A 27,760-nucleotide genomic window follows, 5' to 3' on the forward strand; every position below is an offset into this window, starting at 1 on the left:
CCAAACCGTGCGGGCTAGCCATGCCCGCCGAGCTGGAAATTCGGATCACACCTCCTGTTGGTTTTAAAGGCGGGAACGGGTGCCACCACCCACCGTGATTGCTATGGCAGGAGTGCTATGTGGTCTCGATTATTTCCAGACGACCAGACCTACACGACAGGAAGAAGTAGAGCTCGATTTCCACGTTGCGAAATGAAACATTTTGAGCTTAAAAAACAAAGTAAAAAAATCAAAAGAGTAACCGGAATATTTAGATGACAAGCAAAACCGGCTGCATGTATTATAAAAAGATTGTACTCTCTGTATTTACATAAGATTTTTTTAATGGAATACATAAGATATTATGGAAGAGCACGTTTAGATCCACTCAGATTATTGTGAAGTAAAAGCTCTACCTGATCCAAATATATAAGCCAACTTTTGTGATACTACATGCTATCACACCTTAACTTTTGCTAACTTATGCATTGAGGCTTAAAAGCTCTAGCTAATTTACAGAAAGACAGGGAGCCCTTACCTATTTTTTAGTAAAAAGAATGGCGGACTATTTACAAGTAGTTTTTACATAGCTATAAGCCCAAAAGAAAAGGAGGGGACGCAATAACTCAGAGACTACCCAGCCAATTATCTAAGAGAAGTTTAACGTCTGGATGAGCTCTTAGCATAACTAAAGCTAGTTCATCTTACGGTCTCAAAAGCTACAAGCCATCTTCCACAATCAAGGACGGATCCAAACAGGATCTAAATTTCCCTTTTTATGGAGCAAGCAAGAATGTGAAGCTCATGTATATTGTGCTTTTAAGCAGCTTTCATGACTAGGAACAACTTACATAGGAGCAAGTTGTGCCCTTATGGTGAGGCAAAAGAATATCAGGATCAATATGCACAATTTTTTTTGTTGTGATATGAGTAATTAGTCCCAAATCCTTAGTCTGCCACAACGCTGCAGACCTCAACAAAGTTTGGTCACTGTCTATTATGGCATGAATGGGTGAGTGGGAAAAACCCATGGGTATGAAGTCACTAATGTCCTGTGTGATGCCATTGATCTTTTTTTTTTCTTCACCACCTCCATAGAAGTTACTAGGAAAAAGTTCAGTTTCCACCCACCAATATGATAGTATGATTTTCAACTTAAACTGCGAATGAAATCGAATACGGAAGGCCATCCAATCATAAAAAAAAACAGACAAATTTCATCCTTTGGGTGGTTTCTAGATTCTTTTTATATTTTCCAAAAAAATTAAAATTGTGAAAGTGCATCTAAGCCCCTAAGTGGGTTTTGGTGAATTGGATGACAAAACAATTAAAGGACTAACTTGTTTATCTAAGTTTGTGAGCAGGAGTTTATTCTTATACTCATATTGCAATATTGACTTATCAAGTGAATGAGTATCATATGGCACATAATGAAGGTAGCAAGCAAGTATGTGATCCCTTAAAGATAAATTAAAGAACAACAGCAAGCAAGAGTTGAATGATGCTTGGAGATGAGTTTTTATAGTTTGATCTATAACTTACCAAGCAAATTGTTAGCTTGTGTTACCAAAAGAAAAGGGGTCATCAAGAAAAGTTCGAAATATTCATAGAAGAAAAATTTCAAGACTTCATAAGGATATGCTAAAAGACACGAGCTTATGATCTACATATTGGTCTTATTAAGTGGAAGATTGCAATTCATGGAAGTTTCTTTATCAACCTAAATCAAGCATTTGAAGAAGACTTCAAATGGGATTTAACTATTGGTGTCAAAGCAAATCTAAACTCAATGTGGCAAGAATGGGTGAAGAAATCAAATGAGGTACTAGAGACGAGGGACTAATCAAGCTTTGGATAAGCGACGGCTTGTGCCATGGGCATATTGCTAGGGTGAAATAGCTAGTATCGGGGGGTTTCGAGATATCATTTCTAGGCCTTACCGAGGGAAGCAATGCAATGCATCTAGTCTATCATGGTTGGTAAAATGGAGTGACTAAAAAGACTTCAAGTATACTTTATTATGGACAAAAGGAAGCCTTAAGTCACTAGCTCAAGTTGGATGTGCTCAAGTTGAAGATTATGTTGGAAGCCCTCAAGTATCCAAAGATCAAAGTATGGCAAGAATGAAGACTTACAAACTCAAGAGGATGATATGATTTTTATATTTCATCTTGAGTATAGGTATGCCGTACTATCAAGAGGGATGCAACATTAGCTTATTGACAACACCAAAAATACTCTTAGTTGACCCATGTGAGTTTCACCCTGAGAGATACCCTTGAGTGAGTTAAAAGATTACAAAACACATAACAAGGGTTGGTTTAACCTCTAGGTCAACAAGAGTGAGTGTTAGGAGCATTGTGGCTAGCTCAGCCAGACTGGTCTGATCGGTCTAAGTACCAACAGCTAGTTTTCGAGTTAGACCGGTCTTATCGGTCTAGTAGACTGGTCTGACCGGTCTGCCTAATGTTCCAACGGTTAATTTTTGCTCTTTGGGGTATTTATACCCCCACGACCTCCACTCTTGGAGGTTGCTGCTCCTGAGGCAAAAACAGTGATCCTAGACCATTCTAATCCAGGCCAAAGCCAACAAAAGCTCTCCCCAACCCCTCTTTGTGAGGTTGTGTGAATTAAGTGAAATCTTGTGAGTTGGGTGGAAGAGAGAATGAGTTAAGAGCAATTGTGAGCTAAGAAGAGCCATCCATAGATTGAGCACTTGTGGTTTGTGTTGAGAAAGCCTTGAAGCATTTGTTACTCTTGGAGGTTTGCCTCCTAGACGGCTAGGTGTCGCTGGCTAGCTCCCAACGTGTGGTGAGCAGCGGCAAGTTTGTGAAGGCTACGATCTTGCCTCCGCAAGGAAAAAGATCAACTAGTGGAGACGAGGAAAGTGGTTGAAAGAGACCCGGCTTGTTGGGAGGGAGTTGAAAAAGACTCATATCTCAATAGGCTCCTCAACGGAGACGTAGGATTCATTGGTTGAATTTGAACTTCGAATAAACAAATCCTTGTGTCCTCTTTACGGTTTGCATTACTTATTATTTTCTAGCATTGACTTGTGCTTCCGCTGCGATCTACTTGGGTGTGTCATTCCTGTGTGCAGGGACAAGTTTATTCTGCCAAATATCATCTACAAGTGACACTCTTTAAGATTGTTGGTGCTAAAAGTCGAAGAGGGGATCAAGCATCAATTTGGTGTGCCTCACTGCCTCAGACCGGTCTGACCGGTCTAGGAAACCGGTCTGACCGGTTTGTCCAGGCAACAAGGCCCAAGGTGTTTGAATTTGGTTTAAAGTTTGTCAATTCGCCTATTCACCCCCTCTAGGCGACATCAAAATCCTTTCAAATTGTTGGAATCTAAAATATTTATAACAAATTTATTCTAAATTATAAAAATATAAAAATGTTACCAATTTTTTTTTCTAAAAATGCAACCTACCTGTTGATGCTCCATTTGGAGTCATTTTGATCTTATTTGTTCCCATTCTGAATAGAGCAAGTAAAACGAAGAACATGAGTCCAAATAATTTCAAATAGAGTGCCAACGTATACGTTACATTTTTAGAAAAAAAAATGGTACGTGTTTCATCTTTTTCTGATTTACAATGAATTATTTATGATTTTTTATAGATTAAATTGTAATCCTTTTAATTTTTATATGTTGGAAACCGTCTTTGAAACCATCCAAAGACCAAATTTGCAAGATTTAAATAGTTGAATAGCCCTTGGTGTCCAGCTCTGTAGTTGAGGTTTGAAAAATCGGACTTTTGTGATAGTTTGAAGGTGTAAACCGGACTTTTCGCAAGTTATCGTCAATAGCAAAAAAGTCAAATTCTAGCCTGGCATTTGGCTTGATGGTCAAGCTGCACGTAATTAACCTTGTGATGATCCTAGGGCAGGGCTCATCACTGGCAAGTGCCGATAGCAGTAACTGTTAGACTAGAAACAACCACATCACCTTTCCCCGTAGTTCTTCCTGTTTATTTAAACAAATCATGCAGTTCAGCAGACTATATAGGTCATCCGGTTTTTACAGAGCAACATGAGAGTTCGGGTTTGTAGGCTTCTCTTGCTCAAGTTTGGAGCTAGCAAATGATATGTAGGCTGTTGTGTTGTGCGTACTAGCGTACTGATCATAGGACAATCACAGCATACGCTACATGATGTATCAACACCTAGGGCCCGATATGAACGCAGCGAGTCAATGACTGTCAACGCTAACATTACCGCTACCAGGTTCTCTGTCTTAACAACGGCAACGCGGGGCTGGAGCTGGACAATAAATTGGAATTTAATATCACTGTAAATTCAACAAATTGTTCTATGATTAATCTTTCTAGCCGCTCTAGCTCACTGTATGTGGACCCAGATCCCCTCGCTGGGGACGAGCCCGTTCACCACGAACACCATGTAGTACCCCGGCGGTGCCATGACCGCCGTCGCCGGCATCGTCACGGACGCATGGTACGTGCTGACCGGTCCGCGCACCGCCACCATCTTAGTATGCGTTTGGTTTTGGGACGATGTGGGTTGAGTTGGAACGACCCATTTTTGTGGGTTGGAGCCGACCCATCCCATGTTTGGATGAGTGGGTTGGAGCTGACCCGTCTTTTGTTTGGTTGAAGAGATCGAGAGGGTTGGGATGGATGTCCTTTTAACACCGTTAGTAGTGACCCCACTTGTCAGCCGCGAGCCCCACCTGTTATTCTCCTCATTTTTTCCTTCCGCCGTTCCTTTTTTTCTTCTTCCTGCGCCGCTCCTTATCTCCTTCCTCGCGCCGCACCTCACCAGCACCCCAGCTTCTCCCGCACCGCCGGTCGCCTCCGCCCCCCACTCCTCCCTTTGCGCCGGCCACCGCCTCCGCCGGCGGGCGGAGCTCCCCTCCCCGGCCGCTCTCTCCTCCCCAGCCGCTCGCTCCTCCCCACGCTCCGGCGGCGACCGAGGGAGGGCAAATCGGCGGGGAGGCAGGGACTCCAGCAGTGAGCGAGGCAGGAGAACCGGCAGGGAGGCGGCGAGCGCGTCGGCAGATGGGCGAGCGAGGAAACGGAGACACACGGCGTGCATGTGGGTCGGCGTGATCCCTTGATTTTGGAGGAATCACCTCGATCCGAATCTTGTAGGAATATTCACATATGGGTTGGACCCAACCCAATCCTCTTTTCAACCAAACGTGGGACGAAGGGGGTCCGACCCGTTCCGACCCCCTCCGACCCAGTAAACAAACACACGGTTAGTCGCCTCTAGGAACAACAGCCGCTGGTTCATCGCGAACGAGTGCGTCGTGAACGACGGCGCCACCATCGTCACCGACGCCTCGCCGAGGCCGCCGCGCCTTCTTGTTCCCGAGGCCGCCGGGACCGAGAACTTGAGCTTCATCTTCGCCCCGTAGCTCACGCTCGCCGCCGCGCCGGTGGGGGACGGGTGCAGGATCCTCGGGCGGAGCACGTCGTTGGCCGTGTCGAGGTACTCCGGCGAGAAGGCCTCCAGGCTGAGCTCGGTGGGGAACCGCACTTAGCTGAAGTTGTAGTACATGTGCAGGTTGCTGCTGCCCACCAGCAGCCGCCCGTCGCGGAGGAGCACCACCGAGGAGTGATACATCCGCGCGATGCCCGTCGGCGCGGCGTGCTGCTCGAACCGGTCCCCCGTCGGGTGGTCGGGCCGGTAGATGACGGGCGCGTACGCCGGGGTCTTGGCGGCGTCCCACCCGGCGGTGCCGTCCGTCGCGCCGTTGATGATCGCCACCTCCGCGCCGTTCGGCAGCAGGATCATGTCGCCCACACCCGCGGCGACGGCATTGTCTCGACGACCCACGCCGGCGCGGCGTCGGTGATCTTGATCCGCCCGCACGTCGCCAGCGCCGGGACGAAGGTTGGGGTGACGGGACGGCGCCGGCTGGAGTGGTAGGAGCCCTTTGGCGCGCTGCCGCAGACCAGCACCTCGGCCTCGGTGGGGTTGGGTTTCAGCGGGAGCAGAACCGACGAGCCCGAGCTGGGGTAGTTCCTGGGGTCGCCGCCGGTCAGCACGGGGTACGTCCGCACGACCTTGTTACTCTTGTAGTCCAAGAGAACGGCGCGGTTGTTGGCGAAGATGAAAAGGTTGCCATCTATGTTGAGAAGCACGAAGGGATAGAGATTGTTCAGCTCGGGATCCCTCGTCTGTTCCAAAAATGGCATGTGGATGACAGACTTGTCAGAAGGGTCAGCCTTCGGGTAGAACTCGTTGCTGAACTGGTTCAGGCCACCGAGGATGAACGCGCGGCCGTCGGGGAGGATCTGGTTGGTAGCGTACCAGCGGCCGGCGGCGAGCGCGTCCTGCTTCTCGAACCAGTCGCAGCTCACGCCGCCGCCGGCGCACGCGGGCATCGTGCGCGTGTTGCCGTACCCGTCCAGCCAGCCGCCGGTCTCGACGAGCGTGCCGTCGGGCGCGACGGTGCCCGAGGAGCACCAGGTGTCGGTGAAGATGAAGAGCGGGCGGAAGGAGTTGGAGGCGACGTGGTACTCGACGGAGTGCGCGGTGCAGTCCCCCTTGGGGAGCACCTTGTCCCGCGGGTTGACGCGGCAGTGGCCGGCGGGGAGGGAGAGGTTGGAGCGGCCGAAGTTGGTGCGGTCGAAGATGATGACGCGGTCGTTGTGCAGGAGCTGCATGTGCATCGCCGACACGCCGATGCTGCACTGCAGGAGGTCCCACCTCCCGCCGGCGCCGCTCGCCTTGGCAAAACGAATACCTTCTTTATTATTATCTTTTTTATTTGGCCTATATGGTACTCCCTCCGTCCGGGAAAGAATGCAACTATGGGTTGCGTGCCATCAAAAGTAGCTCACGTTTGACCACATTTCTAGTGAATACTATTCATATTTATGACTCCAAATTAATTTATTATAAAAATACATTTCATAATTAACCTAATGCTATTTATTTGATATCATAAGTATTGATACTTTTTTATCTATAATTGATCAAATTTAAGATACAAAACTATGATACTGTGCTAGAATTGCAATCTTTTGCGGACGGAGGGAGTATATGCTAGTAACAAATGTAGCTGTAGTATTTTTCACCATAGCTAATAGTTTCTGTTTCGTGTAGGACGAGGACGACCTCAGCATCAACCTCAACGAATAGTCAAGATGTTGTACAACGAATAAAAGCTTTTTCACCTATTCAAAAAATAAAAATAAAATTTTTTTTCTCAGTTTTTTGTTCAGGGCCGAAAATTATTTTGAGGATTTCCTCAGTTGTTACTTCAACTCATCTTTCTGTCGAAAAGCAGTAGCCTTTTCTCATTCTGACCAGGCAAAGCTCCTTTTACTACTTGGACGGATCTTCCGTGCTCTGGTTGAAATGGACACTTCTTTTTGCAGATTCCCCGGCCCGAAGACTCATGAAAAACTATGTTTCGTTTATCCAAATATACAGTACGTACGATTGTATTCGCTGAAGGAGCGGAGGATCAGAATTATTGTCCAGGGTCAAGGAGAACAGACAAAATTACAGGTGCAGTCTTCGGACCGCTGCACGGTCAGTACAGCTTCATCTGCAAGTGATCTAGTTCATCATGGCTCAGGTCTCCATCTGAGTGTTTTGCAATGCTCAAATCCATAATGATTCTTTGGATTGAAGCACAGTTGTCCAGATTGCAGATTATTAGTTTGGCATTGCAGTTTGTTTGTCTTAATCACTAGAATAAGCTATGTTTAGACATTGCGTTTTGTTGAAGACTTGTACAGTTAGTCATGTAAATCTGATGATATCACCGGTCTTATGCTTTCCAATAAAGCAGGCAAATTATTTCTGTTCTAGAAATGCTAAGCTGTCACAAGAAAGAGCTGCTGCTGTAGCAGCAGCTACAGAAATTGCAGCCAGCCGGCCAACAGCAGCCGAGCGGCTTGTGCAGCCACAGCTGCAGCAAAGCGAAGGGCTGACCACAGCTGCAGCTACTTTAAAACACGTTACTCATGTTCAAGTTTGGCATAGCAGCATACTGAAGCAAACTTGGACTTTGAGGCCTGGTTTTGCTTTTGAAGTGTGGTCAGAGTGTCCACATATTCTTCACCTAAAAGCGGGTTACTTCCATTCACCTAAAACAGGTTCCTCATGAAGGGACTAGAAACTTGCGAGTCCACTTAGAACAGCTCCGTGCTGTGATAGGACGGTGAAAATCGAGAGGCAAATACTTGTTTCCATTCACCACCTAGCTAGTGCAAACACTTGATGGCTCCTTGCATAAACTACAGCCTTGGAAGAAGAAGACTCCGCGCATCAGGACGATGCAACGCGAATATCCAACTGCCCAATGCGAGCAAAATTCTTTGGAATAAGGATTCTTCCGTCAATCAGTGTTCAGTGGGACTCAGAAATTCCAAAAGCGAAGCTCCTACTTGTGTCCATAATGGAGCATTGGAGCCAATCGATGCATCCATCCCGTAGACGAAGAAGAGGACATGGCATTCTTAGATGCCGCGGTCAAAGCCCCAAAGGCCTTCCGAGCCAAAAGGAGTAGTGGCCGATGCTGCTCCAATTCCCTGTCAAGTTGGCATCCGGCAAGCGCGAGATTCTTAGCCGGGGCTGAATGCCATCTAGATCGGCCGCTTTTGCCCGTGCGTGCCCTCGCTTTAGTACTCATAATCATGGGCGCATCTGTGCCATTGGGGGACGAATTCCTGATGCGCCCCCGTCTTTTCGTCATCAGGCTTTTAGAGCGCGCCTTTGGTCCGCGCCAACACCCTTGTTCTTCTTGATCCAATGATCTTCAGTTCACACCTGATCCTGTCTTTAATAGGTGCTATCCGTTTTGTTTTCCCATGAAGGATTCCATCCTGCATGGCGACGTTCTTGCTTAGATTTCCAGATATATTCGAGTTCCTGAGACAGTACTGAAGTATTGCTGCTGATGCCGCGTGATACCCAAGAATTAATGTGCCCACAGCGTGATCATTCTCAGCCAAGATCAGCTCTCTTTTGAACGAAAGATAGAAGGATATGTCTCAACTCGGTTACATTACATGTGCCTGAATACTTCGTTTGCTTCCCATCCCCTTTCTTGCGCTATTCTGATTCTTTCACATGATCTGCTCAAAGATATTGTACCGTTGATCTCGATGCATGTATCTTCAAACACATGTGCGCAACTTGACGAAGTTCCAAAGCGTGGTAGCAAATGGGATAAGATCAGCCGACCTATCAGTAACCACGACCATCACGCTGCATTGCAGCATCTCGGTTTGACATCGCCGCCATGTCGGTTTGACAGATTGGGAGAAAGCAAACAAAATGCCCGCACCGAACCGCACGCGTGCGGGCACGCCGGTCAATACGTCCAGGAGACTGCACGGGTGTGCAGTTCCATCAGCGAGAGATATGGGAATATTGTTGTTCAGGAACAACGCCTTTTCCGCCTCGTCCGACGGCGATGTCTTGGCGAGAAACAAGAGGGCGATCGACGCAACGCCTCTCTGACCAGGGAAGGGCAGTACTCTGAATGTGTTGAAGGTGGCCAGAGAGTAGGCGGGGGGGTGAGGTCAGGATTCTCGGGAGATCTGCCGGGCAGATTGAGATTCTCGGGCGGGGATACAAGCCGATCTCTAATATCCGTCGGCATATCGGATCGTGATCGCTCCGGTGCCATGCCGATATTGATCTGCATCTGCTGGGAGAAAAATTTCAGTGGTGTCAAGTGTCATGCGCTCACCGCCGCGCTGACCGTAAAGGCGTCTCGCGGCGGATTCCTAACGGAATTCCGAGAGAGCTTTAGCGGCCACTTCGAAAGGACAAAAAGGTTGAACAGAGACGTGCTCCGGCCAGCTGATTGATCCGTTTCTCGTCGGGAAATGAGAAAATGGGAGAGGAAAAAAAAACTTCAGAGTTTTTAGGTTTGGTGAGGAGTAGTGGTCTTGTGTCAGTTTTCAGATAACCATGTCTGAACTTTCAGCAGCCTGTCTAGTCCACTTGGAAACGGATAACAACAGACTCATTGGCATCCACGGGCCCATGCTCGTACTAAGTGCTATCCTTTGATAAAGCGTTTTGACCTGATACAACAACATGTCAACAGACAAGAATTATGACCATCGATCGCTTACAAGCAGCATCTGACGAAGCAACACTCTCGCTACCTGTTGCAGATACGCGTCCCTGAACCTTTGCCCGGACATGATCATACATGATGTTTGGCCTGCCTGCACGCAAAATCAGCCGCGGGCATGATGCGGTTGGTGGCGAGCCCGGCCAAGCCAATGATAGGCTATCCGCAGCAAGCGGGGGACGACGCGCTCCCGGCCTCCCGCGGTCGCAGGCTCGCAGCGCATGCAATCGACCCGGTGTGCCTGGTCCCTGATGGCACTAGCGGTCTACCCCTGGTTGTTCGTGCTCTCCGCAGCAGGGCCTGCAGGTCGCGGCTTCGTCGGGCATCTTGTGATGGCCTGAGGGCGCAAGGCACCTGCCCATCATGGCACGGCCGCGTTGGGAAGCGGCCGGAGAGATTCTATGCTGTCGCCAAATGGAGTAGTCAGTGCTCAGTAGTAATCGATCGTGCTTGGAGAATTTCAGTATAATCTAACAGAGCCGGCCTCCATTTAGCTACCCTGATCGCCTTTCCGAACACGGAGACAGGGAAAGAAACACTTGTTTTGTTCGCTTCATGATGCCCGCGGAAAAGCAGAAAGCACCGGAGGGGGCAAGGGAGATGCAATGATTTGGCCCTGGACATTCCGTGGGTTTCCTTGCCGCGACACCACGGATCGATGACTACGGCGGCAGGCGAGTTAAAAACAGTATCAGGGAGCTTGGCTTTGCTTGTGTCAATAAGAAATGCACAGCAATCATATTCATATATCCATGGAGCGACCACGTCGTACACTGTTTTTCTGTTTGTTTGGTTTCTGCCAAGCCTTTTGCTTTCCGACACCGCTACAACAATCGGAGTTGGGCATTGGACGCTTTTCAGCTGAACTGGAGTACACGTAGTTCAAAGTCACATACACTGGAGTATTACTACTACTACTACTTCACAAGGTTGCTTACACGGCATCTACTCTTCGATTGGATTAGGAGGCGGGTGGATTAACACGGCGAGTGTTAGCGACGGGCGAACGGGGGCGACGGTTGGCTGCTGCTGCTGCTGCTACCTGGCGCAGACGAAGGCCTTGATGTGCGCGAGCATCTCCTGCGTCCGCGGCTGGGACAGGTGGCAGTTGTGGAGCACCTGGAACGCGTGCCCAACGCCGCCGTACGTGGCCTGCTCCACGCTCTTGCCGGCCTTGCGCATCGCCCGGCACAGCTCCAGGTTGCGGTCGCGCAGGATGTCCTGCTCCGAGACGCAGACGAGGACGGGCGGCAGCGGGAGCGTCTCCAGGCGCGGCGCCGCCCGGGACAGCGGGTTGCACCAGGGGTGGTCGCGGCCGGCGCCGGCCGGCAGCGCCAGCCGCCAGTAGCAGTCGGAGGTGGGGAGCGTCAGGGCGGAACCCGGCGGCTGGGCCATGGTCTTCTCCGACGCGGTGCGGGCCTCACCGCCGAAGAAGGGCTGGACGATGACGGCGCCCCTGACGGTGACGGGGTGCAGCGCGCCGAGGTGGCCCTGGCCCAGCCGCGCGGCGACGTGGAAGGCGACGTTGGCGCCCGCGCTGTCCCCCATGAGGAACACGCGGTCGAAGCCGCAGCGGGCCCGCCACCAGGAGAGCTCGTCAGGTGCCGCGGCGCGGGTGGCGGCCACGGCCGCCTGGTGCCGCAGCCAGCGCACCGCCGCGAGCCCGTCGTCGAACGCGGCGGGCAGGCGGTGCTCGGGCGCGAGGCGGTAGTCCACGGACATGACGGCGCAGCCCGCCCGCGCGGCGAGCTGCGCGAGGAACTCGTGGTAGCAGCTCCAGGCCGCGGAGCCGACGCAGAACCCGCCGCCGTGGAAGTACACCACGACGGGGAGCCTGGCCCCAGTCGTCGCCGCCGCCATCGGCGCGTACAGCCGCGCCCACACGCCCGTGGCGCGGTCGACCACCGCGTCCCTCGCCACGACGCCGCCCGGTGCGCCGGGCGCCGTGGCTCCCCACGTGCAGGGCACGTCGGGGATCGCCGGGAGGCGCTCGACGTGGCCGTCCTTGTAGACGCGTATGAGGCCGTGGATCTCCTCGACGACGGCGCCGTGGCCGTTCTTGCCGCCGCCGCCGGCGGCGGCGGTGGGCTGCTGCTGGAAGGTGACCCTGGGCTCGCCGACGATGTGCAGTGCCCCCATCCTCCGCCTCCTCATGCAAAGCTGCCGGCCTCACGGGCGGCACGGCGGGCGGAGCCAAAAGCGGCAGGCTTCGTGCGTGCGATGTGTCACGTCCCCGGGGGCCGCCGGCTATCGAGCACAATTATGCAGCCGTGTGACCGGACTCGGGCCGGCGCCGCGGGTTTTATAGCGGGGCGGTGGGACAGGTGTTGGCGAGGCGTTGGGCGCGGGGCCAAGTGGGCTCGGCCGACAAGTGGAGACGGGCCATTCGCGACGTCGTGCGGGTGGGGGGGGGGCGGGGAGGCCGGGGAAGGGCGTGAAGCGAAAACCAAACCCCATTCGTTCACGCGCGACGCACGGGAAAGTCCACGGGGTCGGATCCGGTGGACACTTGGAACCCTGTGCTCCTCTCTAGGTCTATCCGCTCCTGCTGTTGATGAGAGAGCTTCGGCACCGTGGGTCGGCGTTTGTTGCTCCTAGCCCTGACGGACACGATCCGGTCTCTGCTCATTGTGGCTGTTTCTGAAAGCGAAAAGCCAGTTTAATGCAGCGTCTTGGAGTTTAGTGGAGATTTTTTGATGATACACATCAGCATCATTGTCTGGCTTGGCACCGTCGATCTTCCTGTGCTCGACGTCGAACCTCATGATGAGCCTTTCATGGTAATTAAGCTGGGCACGCAGCCACACACGCATGAATGAAAGAATATCTCAGATCATTTTAGATGATACGGAACATATATAAATGGGGGTCTTGACATCCCCGTTGACTCTCATATCTGATTGACCTATGGGATGTGGCTGCAGAGAATCCAGAATCCAGCTCTCGGTCATATGCCCGATGGGAGCAAGTGGAGGCGGGTGGGGTTGTGGGCTTGTGGCCTCGTGGATGCACGCTGCGCTTGCTTCCAATCCGCTGCCTCCGTTGCACTCGCACACCGAGTGGAATATGTTCATCAACTTTTCCCTCGCGCGGCGTGAAACACCGAGCAGACACAGGGGAGAAAGTCCGTGCCTAGAGCGTGGCTGGTCAACAATGCAGTGGTTGTTCGAATATGACGTGCGGGCGTGTCTTCTTCTACACGTGCGACTTTTGTTCGAAATAGTACTGTAGACTGTAGTATAGTACGCTCCGTCCACTTTTATATGACATATTTTTGATCCATATCAATAGATTCGTACGTATTCTAAGGTGATTTTGATATGACGTTGATCCTTTACCAGTTTTTTTTCAGAACAAAATATACTCTACAATAATGGATGAATGGATTACTATACCATGCTTTTTGTTTAGCACACCGTGTCATCTCCTCGCTCGGAACATAAGCCTTGCTTGATAGTCACTACAGCTAAACATTGACAAAAGACTTTTTCCCCTAATGACATATGGTTTCTGATAAACCAACAATAAACATGGTGGCAAGCTGATAATAATGCACTTTTTTGAATTAAACATGTGCAATAGTAGTACAACATTATACTAACTATCATATCACGGGCTTTGCTACGGTACCCCGATTACCTCTTAGAAGGTAAGAGTTTAAATAAATCTGAGCCCGGTCTCAAAAAAAAAATCTGAGCCCTTGAATATTATGACAAACAAAATAATTAATTAAAAGAAAAAAAAACAGCCGGCTAAATATCCTAATTACCGCACACTGCTTCCGTGGATCCCGGAGGAACTCGCATGTTTGCATGTATACATGCATGATAATCTCGATCTCCCCTACTTTGTAGGATTCAAGTGTGCACGTTTGTTGCATGCTGGTAGCTAGACACGTTTGTTACACGTAGATCACTCTTGTTGGGGAAGGTTTCTTTTTTTCAAGTCCGTCACCCACGTCTCAAGTTAGATCCTGTTTGGGAAATGTCAGGTGTGCATCACGTAAAGTCGTAGGGATCCATCACGTTGAAACAAAATGTTACACATGAGTGCACGCCTGTTACATATGAGTGCACGTTATAGCTGGGAATTCAATATCAATGGGATCCATCATGTGCTATTTAAAAAAATTACAACAAATAAATTCTGGGGTTCCTGTGTGCAACATAATGTTGGGAAAAAGAACTTTACAAACTCACGTTGGTTCCAACACGTGCCAAAAAAACAGATATAAACTCAAGTATGCAAAGGCACCAATCACGTGATTCAAAAAAAAAAAGCACCAATCACGTGTCATTCCAAAAAAGAAAAAAAAATGTTACACTCACGTATGCAAACACATGCCAAACGCATTAGATCTAATTCTGCATGTCATCCATCACGTGTTCACGTTATTACAACTAAGGGGGTGTTTGGGAGCACTCCACTCCAAATTTTTTAGCTCCACTCCACCAACTCCACCACATTGCAGCTCCACTCCACCAACTCAAAAAAAATACCAGAGCTGTCCACATGTTTGGCAAAATACACATATCCAGCTCCGGAAACAGAAGGTCTTGCTGTGTAAAGTCCATTATACCCATGTGAATGGGTCCCACTTGTCAGTCTCCTTTAGTTCTCCCTTTCTTCTCCTTTGCTGGTAGGGAATGGAAGGCCACGAGCAGGGCCGCGCGGCAGGGGTGGGCGCGCGGCGAGCGGCCGGGGCGGTGCGAGGGGCGGTGCGGCAGGGCGGGCGGCGCGGCAGCGGCGCGGTGGAAGGCAAGGACGGCACGGCGCGACGGGAGGCTTTTTTTCTTCGCGAACCGGTAACCTGTGTAACGAGTGGCAATGGTGGGTAAATACTTACCAACTCCACGAGGAGGTCTGTAAAGGGGGTTTTTGGAGCACCTCTCGAGGTACTCCACAAAAAACGTGGATCTACCCTCCCGCTCCACCTTTTTCCTGGAGCCGGAGTTGCTGGAGCTAGACGCGTTTGGCTGCGAAATTTTCGGAATCGATGGAGTGGAGCAAGGAGTGGAGTGCTCCCAAACACCACCTAATATATCAAACTGAAAAAATATCTTCCCGATTTTTCTAATTTCCTAAAATAAATAAACAAATATTACTATTACCTCCTAGGAGGTAATATGTGATAAAAGTTATCCAGATCGATGGCTCACAGCTATTTTGGAGTACCGTAGCAAAGCCCATCGTATCACTGGATACTTGTATTGTCATTTGGACAAGTTGCCAATAAAAATATCTACAATTTTGAATTTAGAAATAGCCAGGGGTGGAGGCACATTGATGTCTACGTATTCCCGGGAATACCAAGATTTTTCAGTAAAAATCAAATATGTACATGCTATATACATGTGTATATTTATTAAGTGGAAGATACTCAGCAATTCTTGTTTCTCTGTGCAGCTTGGACCAACTAGTGTCATCCATGCTAAGGCCTAATATGTTCCCCTCAAAAGTACCGACTGTCATAGACACAACGGATTTCAGCATTATCCAAGTTCGGGCCCTCAGAACAACTCCAGCAGACCCTCTAAACAATCCCTACTTCAAGTTTAGAGGGTCAAGTAAAAAAAAAAGCACTCTAGCAGACCTTCTACTTGGCTCCCCATTTTGGGGAGGCCTCCAAAATCCCCCTCCACCCTCCATTCCTTGGGGTCTTCAAAGAGCCCTCTATCCATGGGGTCTATTGCTAGAGTTAGAGATATTTTTGTGACCCTTACAAAATAGAGAGAACCCCATTTGATCTTTAGGGGCTTTGGTTCGAGGGATTTCGCTAGACTTGCTCTCACCTCTCCCTCTTTGATTTCTCCCAAAATACATTCTCCTTTCTCAAATCCCTAACCCTTGTTGTTACTTTCCAACTTCACGCATCTTTAGATGGAGTTGTAGTGCACTGGCGTTCTCAGGCAACATCATGACGATGGATCGAATAAGGGTGCACCTCCGGCAAGTTGTAGAAGCGCGTTAATGAGGAGTGAAACCAAGGTTTCCAAGCTTTCGCGTTCCATGCTTAGCCCTCGGCCTAGCATATCAATCCATGCAGTGTAAGATGGATGTTCCTCGATTACTAATTTGAGTCATGTTCCGACGACAACAACACACATGATAATTAGGTTGTGAAAGACATGTGTTAGGGATGAAGTTGGGCAAAAGTAACCTATTTCAGACGAATATATTTGCCTCTGTAGCTTGGATGGTATAATTTCTTTTAGCTAGGAATACCCATGTCTCAAATCCCGGCTCCGCCGCTGGAAATAGCGTGTCTAAAGTAGAACAAAGTGTGGGGCAAGTGGTGATTGGTTAAACTCGGACCGGCTGAATTAATGTGCTTGGTTGTTATTTATTTTTTTCTAGAGAGAAGAGGATTGCGTAGCCGCAGAGCACCCTATATAAGCTTTCCTGCATATTGCTACATTCCAAACATATAACACCTACCTGTCATATCACTTTGAGCTTAATGGCGGTCCTCCTACCCTGTCATAAACTAAGTTAAGATAGCCATCTCACTCAGCCAGTCCGTCCTTATATCCTACTACTTCCTAGCTAACCACCACTCTTAAGCTCGAGGAGTAGGAACCGACCTAACTTGGAGTTGACGTCCCTCCGGAGTCCAAATGAAGCTTCCTCCTCCTCCGGCTCCCATGGGCCATGTCACCACATCATCACCACAAAAAAAACACGGTCGTTCACGCGGACACGCGCGCCACGCCATCCACGAGCTCCGTCTCTTTTCGCCCCCCTTCCCCGTGGGATCGATCGAGTTCAGACGACTCAGCTCCGGCCTTCTTTTAGTTCGCGTCGCATCAGAAAGGCGAGCGGCACACACGGCGCACCAAAAGGCCGGTTGCAGCTGCTGACCCGCAGACCGATCGACCGCCCGGGTTTCACCAACCAAACCCCAGATCGATCGGGTGCGTGGCACGGCACGCTTTGGGCGCCGACTTTTCGCGGTGGCCCAAGCCGGTAGTGCAAGCCGTGGCCAGGTCCCCACCGCCACCGGCGTGCAGGTTATCTGCTTTCTGTGGGTACGTCACAACTTTCCGATAATTTGTAGGGGTCTAGGGGACCAGCAAAGTTTCTCTCCAAGAAGTGAGTAGCACTATACGCTGTGAAGCAGTAAGCGTCGAACCGACCGGGTTGTTGGCTTGCTCAGTTCGTCCTCGACAAAAATCAGAGCTAGTAAAATGCCTTGCTCCCCACATATTACCATTCGTCTAACTGTCCGCAACATAGGACCTTCTGAATTCGAAGAAAGAAACCACGAGACTCCCACTACTGAATCTGTGTAAAATTGCGGCGTTGCAAATGAACAAGGTGCAAACATAGTGTGCAGTGTGCTTTCTAGCAAGTCAACAAAGTAAAGCCAAAAGAAGGCGCTAGCAAAGTAAGCCCTAGAGCCTACACACTCCATCCGCGAGACGCGCATACAAACACAACTAGTAGATTGTTAAGCTAGCTAGGGCACGGCCACACCCACCGCGATCGGCTCTACCTTGGCTAGCTAGCTACGCCAAAGGCCATCCACTTGCAGATTGGCAATGGCAGAAATCATTGGCGGCATTGATGCTGTCCACGTACGGGTTGCCTGTGCGTACGTGGGGAGGCACCCTTCTTGCCGGAGCTGTCGCCCGACGCGACCCCTCCCTACCGAATCACTCCGCCTCCCTCAATCCGGTGATCTCCGAAGGCCACGGAGCCAAGCGTTTCTCCAGCGGCAAGTCAGCGACACTCCGGTGCTTCCCACCGAGGCATTGAATTCCTTTGCCGGCCATCGCGGGATGCAGCTAGTGATCTGAGCGGCGCGGGGTCGGGTGGTGGTGGCTCTGCACCTTGGCGTTTCTGGTTGCTCGGTCCAAAAGGCGGTGGGCCGGCTTCGGCTGGCAGCCCAGTGGAGTAGTGGACACTGGACAGGCAGGACACAGCCTGACGTCTCGATACAGCTCCCCCCTTTTCGCTTGGGACCGAAGGATCAAGGAGGGGGTCGAGCCGTCGAAGGGGATCGCGTTCGTGTTCTCACTCCAGCGAGACCAGCCGGCTTATATGTCCGTGGTAAATGGCAGATTGGCACGGCAGTGTTAAGCTTGGTGCATCATCCATCCCATGACAGGCACAGGCAGGTCAAAAAGGCCCACGAGGGCTGCTTGCCGCTTCCGCAAGTCAGTGAGCTCAGTGGTAGGAGCATTAGCCCGTTTAGTAGGATGGACCTAACGTCCTAACCTAAGGAGAGACCAGGCGACCAGCTATATCTCCACTCAGCTCAGCTCGGAAAAAAAAATCGACCAGGACTTAAAGGACACTATCCGGTATTGCAGTGAATCTTGTAGAAGGCGACAAAAAAGAAAAGAAAGTTGGCAAGGGAGGAAAGTCTAAACAAATTCACGCTAAAGCTGTTACTAGTATAATAACGTGGGACTTGGGCTGGCCATTTTGTTCTCGGGCTTCACAAGAAACTTCTTCTGCGATCCCCCTTACTGGGTAGGCTAATGTAGGCCCAAAGAAGATCGCGAAGAGCACTAGTACCAGCGACTATACTTGTCAGCCTACCAAGTACAAACTGCTTCTGAATATATGGTAATGTATTATGGATGAAGAAAATACTCATGTGCCAGGGAAATCAACATATTCCTTTTCTTTTCCTCTTTTCAAGGACACTTCACACGTGCAGTCATTTCTATGGATCAGTCAGTCAGTCAGCAACGCTTGCAGTAAACACTGAACAGCATCAGAGAACATACTCTTGCCAAGGAACGTCACTAACCCGACCATTATTCAAACCGCCACCAACCAGGAGAAAGAAACCATTGACGAGATTGGCGACCGCTAGTGGCAGAGCTGGGACTCTGCGTCTTCTTTCACAGAAGAAATCGATAGCCAAATGACGGATCCTGCCATCGTGTCCGTCTTGTTCGGTGGAACGCAGCAAACTGTACAGACACACTACTAGAGAGTAACCACTGAGCTTTCATCTGTCTTTCAGGCCAGCATAGAACCGGTCCTGCTAGTCTCACGAGCGAGGCCTTCTGAACTCTGAATCAGCTATTTCAGTCCTAGTTTCTTGAAGTCACGGTGCAGCCGATCAAAGCCATGACTGTGCTCCCAGCATTCTTCCTCCTCCTCGTCACAATTAACCACCTCGTGGCCGCCATGAACGAGACGGTGTTCACCTTCAACGGCTTCTCCGGCGCGAACCTCTCCCTCGACGGCATGGCCAGGGTCACGCCGGACGGCCTGCTCATGCTGACCAACGGCACCACGGCGTTGAAGGGGCACGCGTTCTACCCCACCCCGCTGCGCTTCCACGGCGCCAGCAACCACGCCGTGGCGTCCTTCTCCACGGCCTTCGTGTTCGGCATCATCGGCCAGTACACCGACGTGAGCAGCCAAGGCATGGCCTTCGTCGTCTCCGCGACCAGGGACTTCTCCACGGCGCTGCCGGGCCACTTCCTGGGCCTCGTCAACGCCTCCGACAACGGCGACGCGAGCGACCACCTCTTCGCCGTCGAGCTCGACACCGTGCTCAACGCGGAGTTCCGCGACATCGACGACAACCACGTCGGGATCGACGTCAACAGCCTCACCTCCGTGCGAGCGGCCTCCGCCGGCTACTACGACGACGAAACCGGCTCGTTCCGAAACCTGAGCCTGATCAGCCGCAAGGCCATGCAGGTGTGGGTGGAGTACGATGGCTGGGCCATGGAGCTCAACGTGACCATGGCCCCTGTCGAGATGCCCAAGCCAAAGAAACCCCTCCTGTCTACCGTCGTCAACCTCTCGGCGGTGATCACGGATCTCGCGTACGTCGGCTTCTCCTCGTCGACGGGGATAATCTTCTCGCACCACTACGTGCTGGGCTGGAGCTTCAAGATGAACGGCACGGTGGCCCCGGCTCTCAACATCTCGTTGCTGCCGGCTCTGCCACGCACGACAAGCAAGACCCGGCCAAAGGTCCTCGTGGTCGTCCTGCCAATCGCATCTTCGGTGTTCGTTCTCGCATTGGCCGCGGCGGCCGTCGTCATCGCCAAACGCCGAGCAAAGTTCGCCGAGCTGCGCGAGGATTGGGAGGCTGGCTTCGGGCCGCATCGCTTCGCGTACAAGGATCTCTTCTACGCGACGGATGGTTTCAAAGACAGGAACTTGCTTGGGAGAGGAGGATTCGGGAGTGTGTACATGGGCGTTCTCCCCAAATCCAAGACGAAGGTTGCCGTCAAGCGGGTCTCGCATGAGTCGAGGCAAGGGATGAAGGAGTTCATCGCCGAGGTTGTGAGCCTTGGACGCCTCCGGCACCGGAACGTCGTGCAATTGCTCGGCTATTGCCGGCGGAAAGGTGAGCTCCTCTTGGTTTATGACCACATGCCAAACGGCAGCCTCGACAAGTATTTGCACGACCGAGATAAACCTACTTTGGATTGGGGCCAAAGGTTCAAGATAATCAAAGGTGTAGCGTCAGGCCTGCTGTATCTCCACGAAGATTGGGAGAAGGTTGTCATCCACCGAGACATCAAAGCCAGCAATGTGCTACTCGACGCGGAGATGAACGGCCGGTTGGGCGACTTCGGGCTTGCAAGGTTGTACGACCACGGCACGGACCCGAACACCACACATGTGGTTGGCACCATGGGGTACCTAGCCCCCGAGCTCGGCCACAGAGCCAAGGCAACACCGTCCACCGATGTCTTTGCGTTCGGCGTGTTCCTTCTCGAGGTCGCATGTGGGCGGCCGCCCGTGGAGGAGGATGCTCAAGGGACCCCGGTCGTGCTCGTCAACTGGGTGCTCGACCATTGGCGCAACGGATCAATCATGGAAGCAGCTGATCCGAGGCTCGGAAATGATTACGCCTTGGAGGAGGTCGAACTGGTGCTCAAGTTTGGCCTGCTCTGCTCGCATCCGCTGGCCAGCGCGAGGCCTAGCATGCGGCGAGTTGTGCAGTGCCTTGACGGCGACATGGCCTTCCCCGAGGACCATCAGTCGATGCGCACGAACTTCAGTATGACGACTCTGATGGAGGACCAAGGACTTGACCCGGATGCCGTGGAGTGTGAGTCGTCTTTGGCGTCAAGCGTTGGGACCATGTCTAGCACTCTGTCGGGAGGAAGATGAAAGATGGCGTACGTAGCTTCCGTAACCTGTTTCGTTGCCCCAGACTGCATTCATGATACATGCGCATGTCCTGTGTAGGAGTAAGCATATGAAGCAGAGAGGATGCAGATTGTTTTACTCTGATAACTTCCCATAACAAATCTGGTGAACAAAAAAAATGTGCCCGACAAATATGAATTTGTTGTCTAGTCTGAATGATAAAATAAGCATAGTATATAACATGTTTTACGTCGAAATCCCTGTGGACTTAGAGTGACTAGCTGACAAAGATTTTGCTGTCGCTGTGTGCACATCTGAGGACGAGTCATGGTAAAAAAATTCCGGCCGGCAAAGTAACGAGACAAGAACAGCTAGTAATAATGTATTGAAAATTCAACGAACATCCTTTCCAGGAAGGTACATGAGATGGACATCTATTAGTGATGGCATATTGCTTTGTTGAATTGACTTGGAATAAGACCACCAGTGACTTTGACATTCCAATTCAACAACACGTACTCCACATATAATAGGCCACGCCTGAAACTATACGGCCCCTCCAGTAACAAGGTTTGAGAAGTTTACACTGCTCGTGCGTCACGGCAGGCATGGTTAACGTCAGGTTCATCCCCTTCCTTCTACTCGTTGCCCTCCACAAAATCAAGCTGGTTTCACCTGCCAGTGATGGGCGGTTCGCCTTTGAAGGTTTCACCAGTGCAAACCTTAAACTTGATGGTGCCGCCATGGTCACACCGACTGGCCTGCTTGCTCTAACCAACGACAAGCACACCAAAGGTCACGCGTTCTTCCGAGCTCCTCTCCTCTTCCACGTGCCTGCAAACGGCATGACTGTTGCTTCCTTCTCAACCACTTTCGCGTTCGCCATCATCTCCGAGCACACCCAGCTGAGCGACCATGGCCTTGCCTTCGTGGTCGCACCCAGCAGTAACCTCTCGGCAGACACTGGAGCACAGTACATGGGGCTCCTCAACATCAGCGACAATGGCAAGGCCAGTAATCACATCCTCGCCATCGAGCTTGATACAGTACTCAGCCCTGAGTTCCATGACATCGACAGCAACCACATCGGCATTGATGTGAACAATCTCCAGTCGGTGAAGTCCCACACAGCTGGATACTACGAAGAGGGCACCGGCAAGTTTCTGAACCTGACACTAATGAGTCGCAAGGCGATGCAGGTGTGGGTGGACTACAACGGCCAGGCCATGGAGCTTAATGTAACCTTAGCTCCCCTGGGAGTTGAGAAGCCAACGGAACCTTTGCTGTCAACCGCCCTCAACCTTTCAAAGATAGTAACTGGTACATCATATGTTGGGTTCTCATCTGCCACAGGTCTCTCCATTGCTTACCATTACATACTTGGATGGAGCTTCAGCTTGAATGGAGCAGCACCTGTCCTCAACTCATCTAACCTACCTGCACTGCCAAGATTACCTCACCAGAAGCGCTCCCTAACTGAAATTTTGGTGATAGTGCTGCCGTTAGCCACGGCTGGTTTCATTGTCGCATTGCTCACTGTTGTCTTCATGTTTGTACGGAGATGGTTGAGGCATGCTGAGCTTCATGAAGATTGGGAGGTGGAGTTTGGGCCGCACCGGTACTCTTACAAGGACCTCTTCCATGCTACTGAAGGGTTTGTGAGCAAACAATTGCTTGGGATAGGGGGATTTGGTAGAGTGTACAAAGGAATTCTTCCAAGATCTAACTTAGAGATTGCAGTAAAGAGGGTGTCACATGATTCTAAGCAAGGGATGAAAGAGTTCATAGCAGAAATTGTTAGCATGGGTCGGCTTCGACACAAGAATCTAGTGCAGCTACTTGGCTATTGCCGTCGCAAAGGTGAACTTCTCTTGGTCTATGACTACATGTCAAATGGTAGCCTCGACAAGCACTTGTATGATCGGAACAGACCTGTTCTACGTTGGAACATAAGGTTCCATATCATCAAAGGCATTGCATCTGGTTTGTTGTACCTCCACGAGGATTGGGAACAGGTCGTTGTGCACCGAGACATCAAGGCAAGCAATGTTCTTCTCGACAGTGAGATGAATGGATGTTTGGGTGACTTTGGCCTTGCAAAGTTATACGACCATGGCACCAATCCAAGGACCACACGTGTTGTTGGCACCATGGGCTATCTCTCCCCTGAGCTGCTCCGCATAGGAAAAGCATCGCCAGGAACAGACGTTTTTGCATTTGGGATCTTTCTGCTGGAGGTGACATGTGGAAGGAGACCCCTGGAGCTTGACCAGGTTGTGCTGCTGGATTGGGTACTCGAGCACTGGAACAGAGGAGCAGTTCTTGAGACAGTGGATCCACGGCTCTGTGGTGAGTATATCGCAGAGGAGGCGCGCTTGGTTCTGAAGCTGGGGCTCCTATGCTCACAGCCAATGCCTAATGCACGGCCAAACATGCGGCAAGTCCTACAGTACCTTGATGGTACTGTGGCAGTCCCGGAGATGACAGTGACAAATCTGGACTACAGCAGTCTGATGTTTGTGCAGAACGAGGGGTTCGACTCATATGTCATGTTGGATGCATCATCATTTGCAACGAGCATTGGTCCAGGATCTGACCTCTCAGGAGGACGATGATGTGAACTTGATTTCCTATTGGTTATCAGTTCTGGTCAGTGGTGTCTCCATTTCTAATGCTTTCTGTGTCAGTAGGTTAATTTGGGCTAAATGTAATCACATCCGCTGCTTAACTTTGTACTATCTTGTAAAGTCAAATATATGCAAACATGATTTGATTCTGAATCCAATATCTTCCACACTAATGGCAAAATCAGAGCTACCAGTAATAGGGAAACAAAAAGCAACCAAATTATCTTCATCAAATAAGAAATCTATTTGAGATGAAAATTGAAACAGATGGTAACATCTGATTGTGTACTTGACAGAAACTTAGACAATGATGCCTTATGCTAATTTCAGGTTATGCATGAATTTAGCATGCACCAAAAGCAACAGTATACGTACAAACAAGAACAACGTGATGCCCATTGTCCATTGTGTGATGCTTATTGTTTCATCTCCTTGCTCTCTTGCTCAACCATGTATGCTTTCTTCATTTCTTCCAGGACTGAATCATTTGTGCTGCCAGTCATACAAAGCACATAGTGAATATTCACATGAATGTGGCGTGTTTGTCATGCCAATGGTAGTTTGGTTAAGATATGGAATATGAAGCTTCTAGAAAGGAAAAAAGTTGAAAAGGTGAAACATCTTCCAGAATATAGTGATATGTCCCCAATTTGACGAAAGCAAAGCACAATCAACCCACGAAATCATTTAATCAAAATCTTTAGTGCTGTCTGTAACTAGTTATGGTCACATGATTGTTGCAAAAAGGCACTCAAATTCGGGTCAGAAGCTCACAATGATTAGCAGCACAACTCATTTTAGATTCTTCCCATTTGAATTAATCAGAAAATATTACTAGGATCCTCAAAATGCAAATACACTATTTATATAGACAGGGAAATCACCTACCACCTACCATTGATATTGCCTGGTGATGTTAGATTAAAAGATATTTAAGACCAGTCAGCATGAGACCATGATGCCACCAGTAACAATATCCGGCAAGTGCCAGAATTCTCAACAGGAACCTACACTGAACTTGGTTCTAACAAATTTCTAACTTGTAAATGCTAGAAAAGAAATAACCGTATCAAAATCCAGTTGCACCTTGTGCCTACTGTTAAGCTAACATTTTAGTAACAAATACTAACCACCTAGCACGGTACCAGCTTTAGAAGTCAAATCAACCTCCACAATTGCATCCTATGAACAACTAAACAGAATATCTTGCAGATAGTAACAATGTCCAGAATGAAAAACAGGAGCAACTTTTGAACTTGTAAACATTAAATGTGAATGCAATTTTACCCTACACAACAGAATCAAACAAGAACAGAGAAGCCACTTTGATGATTATTCCAAATACATATGGAATGAGTACTTACAACTGATGAAGGCATTCATTCAACTCTTTTGCTTGTTTACGGCATTGCCATACCACAGAAAATGTTCTTCCTCTAGCACACTCAGCATACTTTGAACAATAAAAATCACATTCCTTAAGGGCCTTTTGTTTCATTTTGCTGCGCAAAGCTGAAAACCCAAATGGATAAGATTTAACTGTTAGAAACGAAGATAATGACCTTTACAGGACAATTTCGAAGAAAATAACATAGAATATTCCAGTCCACAATCTTGAAAAGTAGAAAAAAAACATGTTAAAACTAAAGAGCATCCTCAACAGGGACATGTTAGTAGGCTACAGGACTTGCCATGTCATTAGTTTGCTACATGGTGGAGAGAGGACAGATACAGGAGGTTAAGTACTAAATAGAAGCTAGCTTATATTGGCTTTAGCGCAAATTCCAAGTCAGAAGATGGTACTGGCGGGTGGAAGGATAAAGAAAATAAGGACTACTGGGTATTTGGTACTCTACAGGTGACGTGGCACATACTAAGGAACCGTCTTACCACTGAACAAAAATAATTAATTGGACAATGTCTGTGTGTGACACATTCTGGCCATTATGAACAGCATGCCAATCAGTTATTCTTCATCTTGTCACCTTAAAAAATCACTAATGGAAAATTGCTGAAGCCAATAAGCCATTTCTTCAAGAATGGTTAATTCGGTCCATTGAATGTGGAACATAGTTATACAATTCTGTAGATAGCACAGCTATGGTCTTTACTCAGAGTGAATCAAAACTGTATCACAAGCTCTAAAGGTTTTAACAGTCACCAACACATATGGGAACTCAAAATGCAGTTTGATTGTTCGAATCTGCTGTACTAATTAGTACTACACTGCTTAACAACAGAAGGTAATAGCACCAATTGGATCGAACTCCCTGCAGACCACCTATGTACGCACAAATACGAACAGATACATAGTCAGGACAAGCTAAGCGTGCATCATTTCAAGAGTTTGGTTAGAACTTGAACAAGCAGAGCCAGCTAACTTAATATTCTAGGAAATTCCGCATATGTTACGGAACTAATACGAGCTCTGCGCCGCGCGCACTCAACTACTCAAGGATTGCCCAAATCAACAAATCCAAAGCTTAAGAAGCACGGATGGGATGGTGGTGGACTCACCTTCCTCGACCTTCTTCTTGACGTGATTCTCCCTAGCCTCCTGGAGGTACCCCATATCGCCGCCCCGATGGTACCGAATCGGACTGGGAAGGGATGGATCGAGCAGTTGGGGTTAAACCCTAGCGCCCTTGGAAGGGAGCGCGGACATTGACGGCAAGATTTTCTCTCTCCCCTTGCACTGGTGGGTGAAGTGCTCGCACGTGGATTTTTGGGAAACGGGCTAATGGGCTATTGAGCCACAGGTCTGCGGCGGCCCAGGCAATCGATGGGCCGAAATCAACAAGCCCGGGCTGAAAAAAAAGAAGCATTGGATGGGCCGAAATCCAACGTGATAATCGCCTCTCTCTCTCTCTCTCTCTCTCTCTCTCTCTCTCTCTCTCTCTCTCTCTCTCTCTCTCCAAAAATAATGGCGTTGATCATCAACGTACTCACTGTCTCACTCGTCGTTGTCAGGGGTCCAACGGTGATCTCAGGTTTTGGATTTGCTTGTAGCTCCACTCAATAACACGAGATTGTTGGATGGATTCTCACAGCTCGTAGCCTCGTGGATGAGGACGATTCCACCAATCCGCTCACCAGCAACGACCGGGTCACGAACCAGTCCTGGCAGTGGCAGCCTGGCAGGTAGGGCTAAACCGACCGGCGAATGCTGCAGCCGAGCTCGACGCTTTTGGCACCAACCGGTCGTAAACAAAGCGACGCAGGACGGCAAAATCGGCAACGGCGTCGCCGGAAGAGCACACGTACGCCAGTGTACTCTCACCGGGAAATTCAGGCGAAAAAGCGTTTCTTGCTGCACGGGTATTTGACTCGTGCGGCAAACTTTATCGGATTCGATTCTGAAATAGGTCGAGACGGATTGATTGGTGCTTGCCCGACGGTACACGTCGGAGGAAAGATGCCACGAGCGCGAGGCATGCGTGCCCGAGCTACACGTCGAGGTGAACTTGATGCAGGAGATCCGTGCAGGCGTATTGCGCATCAACGCCTGCATCAGACATCATGGCGAATTTGCATTGCGCTTGCGCAGCCGCTCACAGGAATGGCAGGTGAAAGCACTGCCCGTACCAGCAGCAGGTAGTTCGTGTTAGCTGCTGGCCTTTCCGCTGCTTGGTTTTGCATTGCTCTTCCTGTCCTGCGAAGGATTCCGGCCTGTGCTGGATAGGACTCCGCGTCAGCCAGCAGTCAGGCAGGGAAAGCGTGCCGGCGCGGTAGATGACGAGCAGATGCGCTCGGCGCGTCGCTTTACACAAGCAGAACCTTCACCGGAGTAAAGAAAGAGCGCGATGGAACCTTTTGGCCTAGCCTTTTCCTGCACTCAGCCTGTCAGCCACTCCCAACCCCAACCCCTCTAGCAGTCTGTCTAGCGACAGGTATCGATCCCTGCTTTGCCTTGGATTCACCACCCATGACACTTTTCTAATCCTTTTTACCCTGCTAATAATTGAAATATCACGCTGCTGTCTTGTTGCGCTACGCA

The 27,760-nt window shown here is 49.9% G+C and overlaps 3 protein-coding genes and 1 pseudogene across 3 annotated transcripts; 1 reads left to right on the forward strand and 3 right to left on the reverse strand.

The window, feature by feature from the left end:
• Positions 1-5,133: 5,133 nt before the first annotated feature.
• Positions 5,134-6,783, reverse strand: LOC101765284 (annotated as a pseudogene).
• Positions 6,784-10,762: 3,979 nt separating this feature from the next.
• Positions 10,763-12,323, reverse strand: LOC101777294 (probable carboxylesterase 17). Its single transcript, XM_004984897.2, has one exon. The coding sequence runs from the start codon at positions 12,209-12,211 to the stop codon at positions 11,096-11,098; it is 1,116 nt and encodes a 371-aa protein (XP_004984954.1). The 5' UTR covers positions 12,212-12,323; the 3' UTR covers positions 10,763-11,095.
• Positions 12,324-19,024: 6,701 nt separating this feature from the next.
• Positions 19,025-23,786, forward strand: LOC101777712 (L-type lectin-domain containing receptor kinase IV.2). The gene is made up of 2 exons (XM_022829866.1): positions 19,025-21,093; positions 22,083-23,786. Exons 1-2 carry the CDS (start codon positions 19,145-19,147, stop codon positions 23,749-23,751), a joined length of 3,618 nt encoding a protein of 1,205 aa, XP_022685601.1. The 5' UTR covers positions 19,025-19,144; the 3' UTR covers positions 23,752-23,786.
• A 118-nt stretch (positions 23,787-23,904) lies between these two features.
• LOC101778127 (uncharacterized protein DDB_G0275933) lies at positions 23,905-26,467 on the reverse strand. The gene is made up of 3 exons (XM_004984898.2): positions 26,281-26,467; positions 25,128-25,275; positions 23,905-24,255 (listed from the first exon to the last, which is right to left on the reverse strand). The coding sequence occupies exons 1-3, from the start codon at positions 26,333-26,335 to the stop codon at positions 24,180-24,182; spliced, it is 279 nt and encodes a 92-aa protein (XP_004984955.1). The 5' UTR covers positions 26,336-26,467; the 3' UTR covers positions 23,905-24,179.
• Positions 26,468-27,760: the final 1,293 nt, after the last annotated feature.

Source organism: Setaria italica, chromosome IX, assembly GCF_000263155.2.
Source record: "Setaria italica strain Yugu1 chromosome IX, Setaria_italica_v2.0, whole genome shotgun sequence".
Classification (NCBI taxonomy): domain Eukaryota; kingdom Viridiplantae; phylum Streptophyta; class Magnoliopsida; order Poales; family Poaceae; genus Setaria; species Setaria italica.

What these genes read in the sequence shown, in the direction of transcription:
- LOC101778127 (XM_004984898.2), bottom strand. Translation starts at nt 26,335, where the DNA reads ATGGGGTACCTCCAGGAGGCTAGGGAGAATCACGTCAAGAAGAAGGTC. An exon ending in CAAGAAGAAGGTCGAGGAAG is followed by an intron (nt 25,276 to 26,280) that starts GTGAGTCCACCA and finishes TTGGGTTTTCAG; the next exon opens with CTTTGCGCAGCAAAATGAAA. An exon ending in AATGAATGCCTTCATCAGTT is followed by an intron (nt 24,256 to 25,127) that starts GTAAGTACTCAT and finishes TATGACTGGCAG; the next exon opens with CACAAATGATTCAGTCCTGG.
- LOC101777294 (XM_004984897.2), bottom strand. Translation starts at nt 12,211, where the DNA reads ATGAGGAGGCGGAGGATGGGGGCACTGCACATCGTCGGCGAGCCCAGG.
- LOC101777712 (XM_022829866.1), top strand. Translation starts at nt 19,145, where the DNA reads ATGACTGTGCTCCCAGCATTCTTCCTCCTCCTCGTCACAATTAACCAC. An exon ending in CTTGACCCGGATGCCGTGGA is followed by an intron (nt 21,094 to 22,082) that starts GTGTGAGTCGTC and finishes CGCACCCAGCAG; the next exon opens with TAACCTCTCGGCAGACACTG.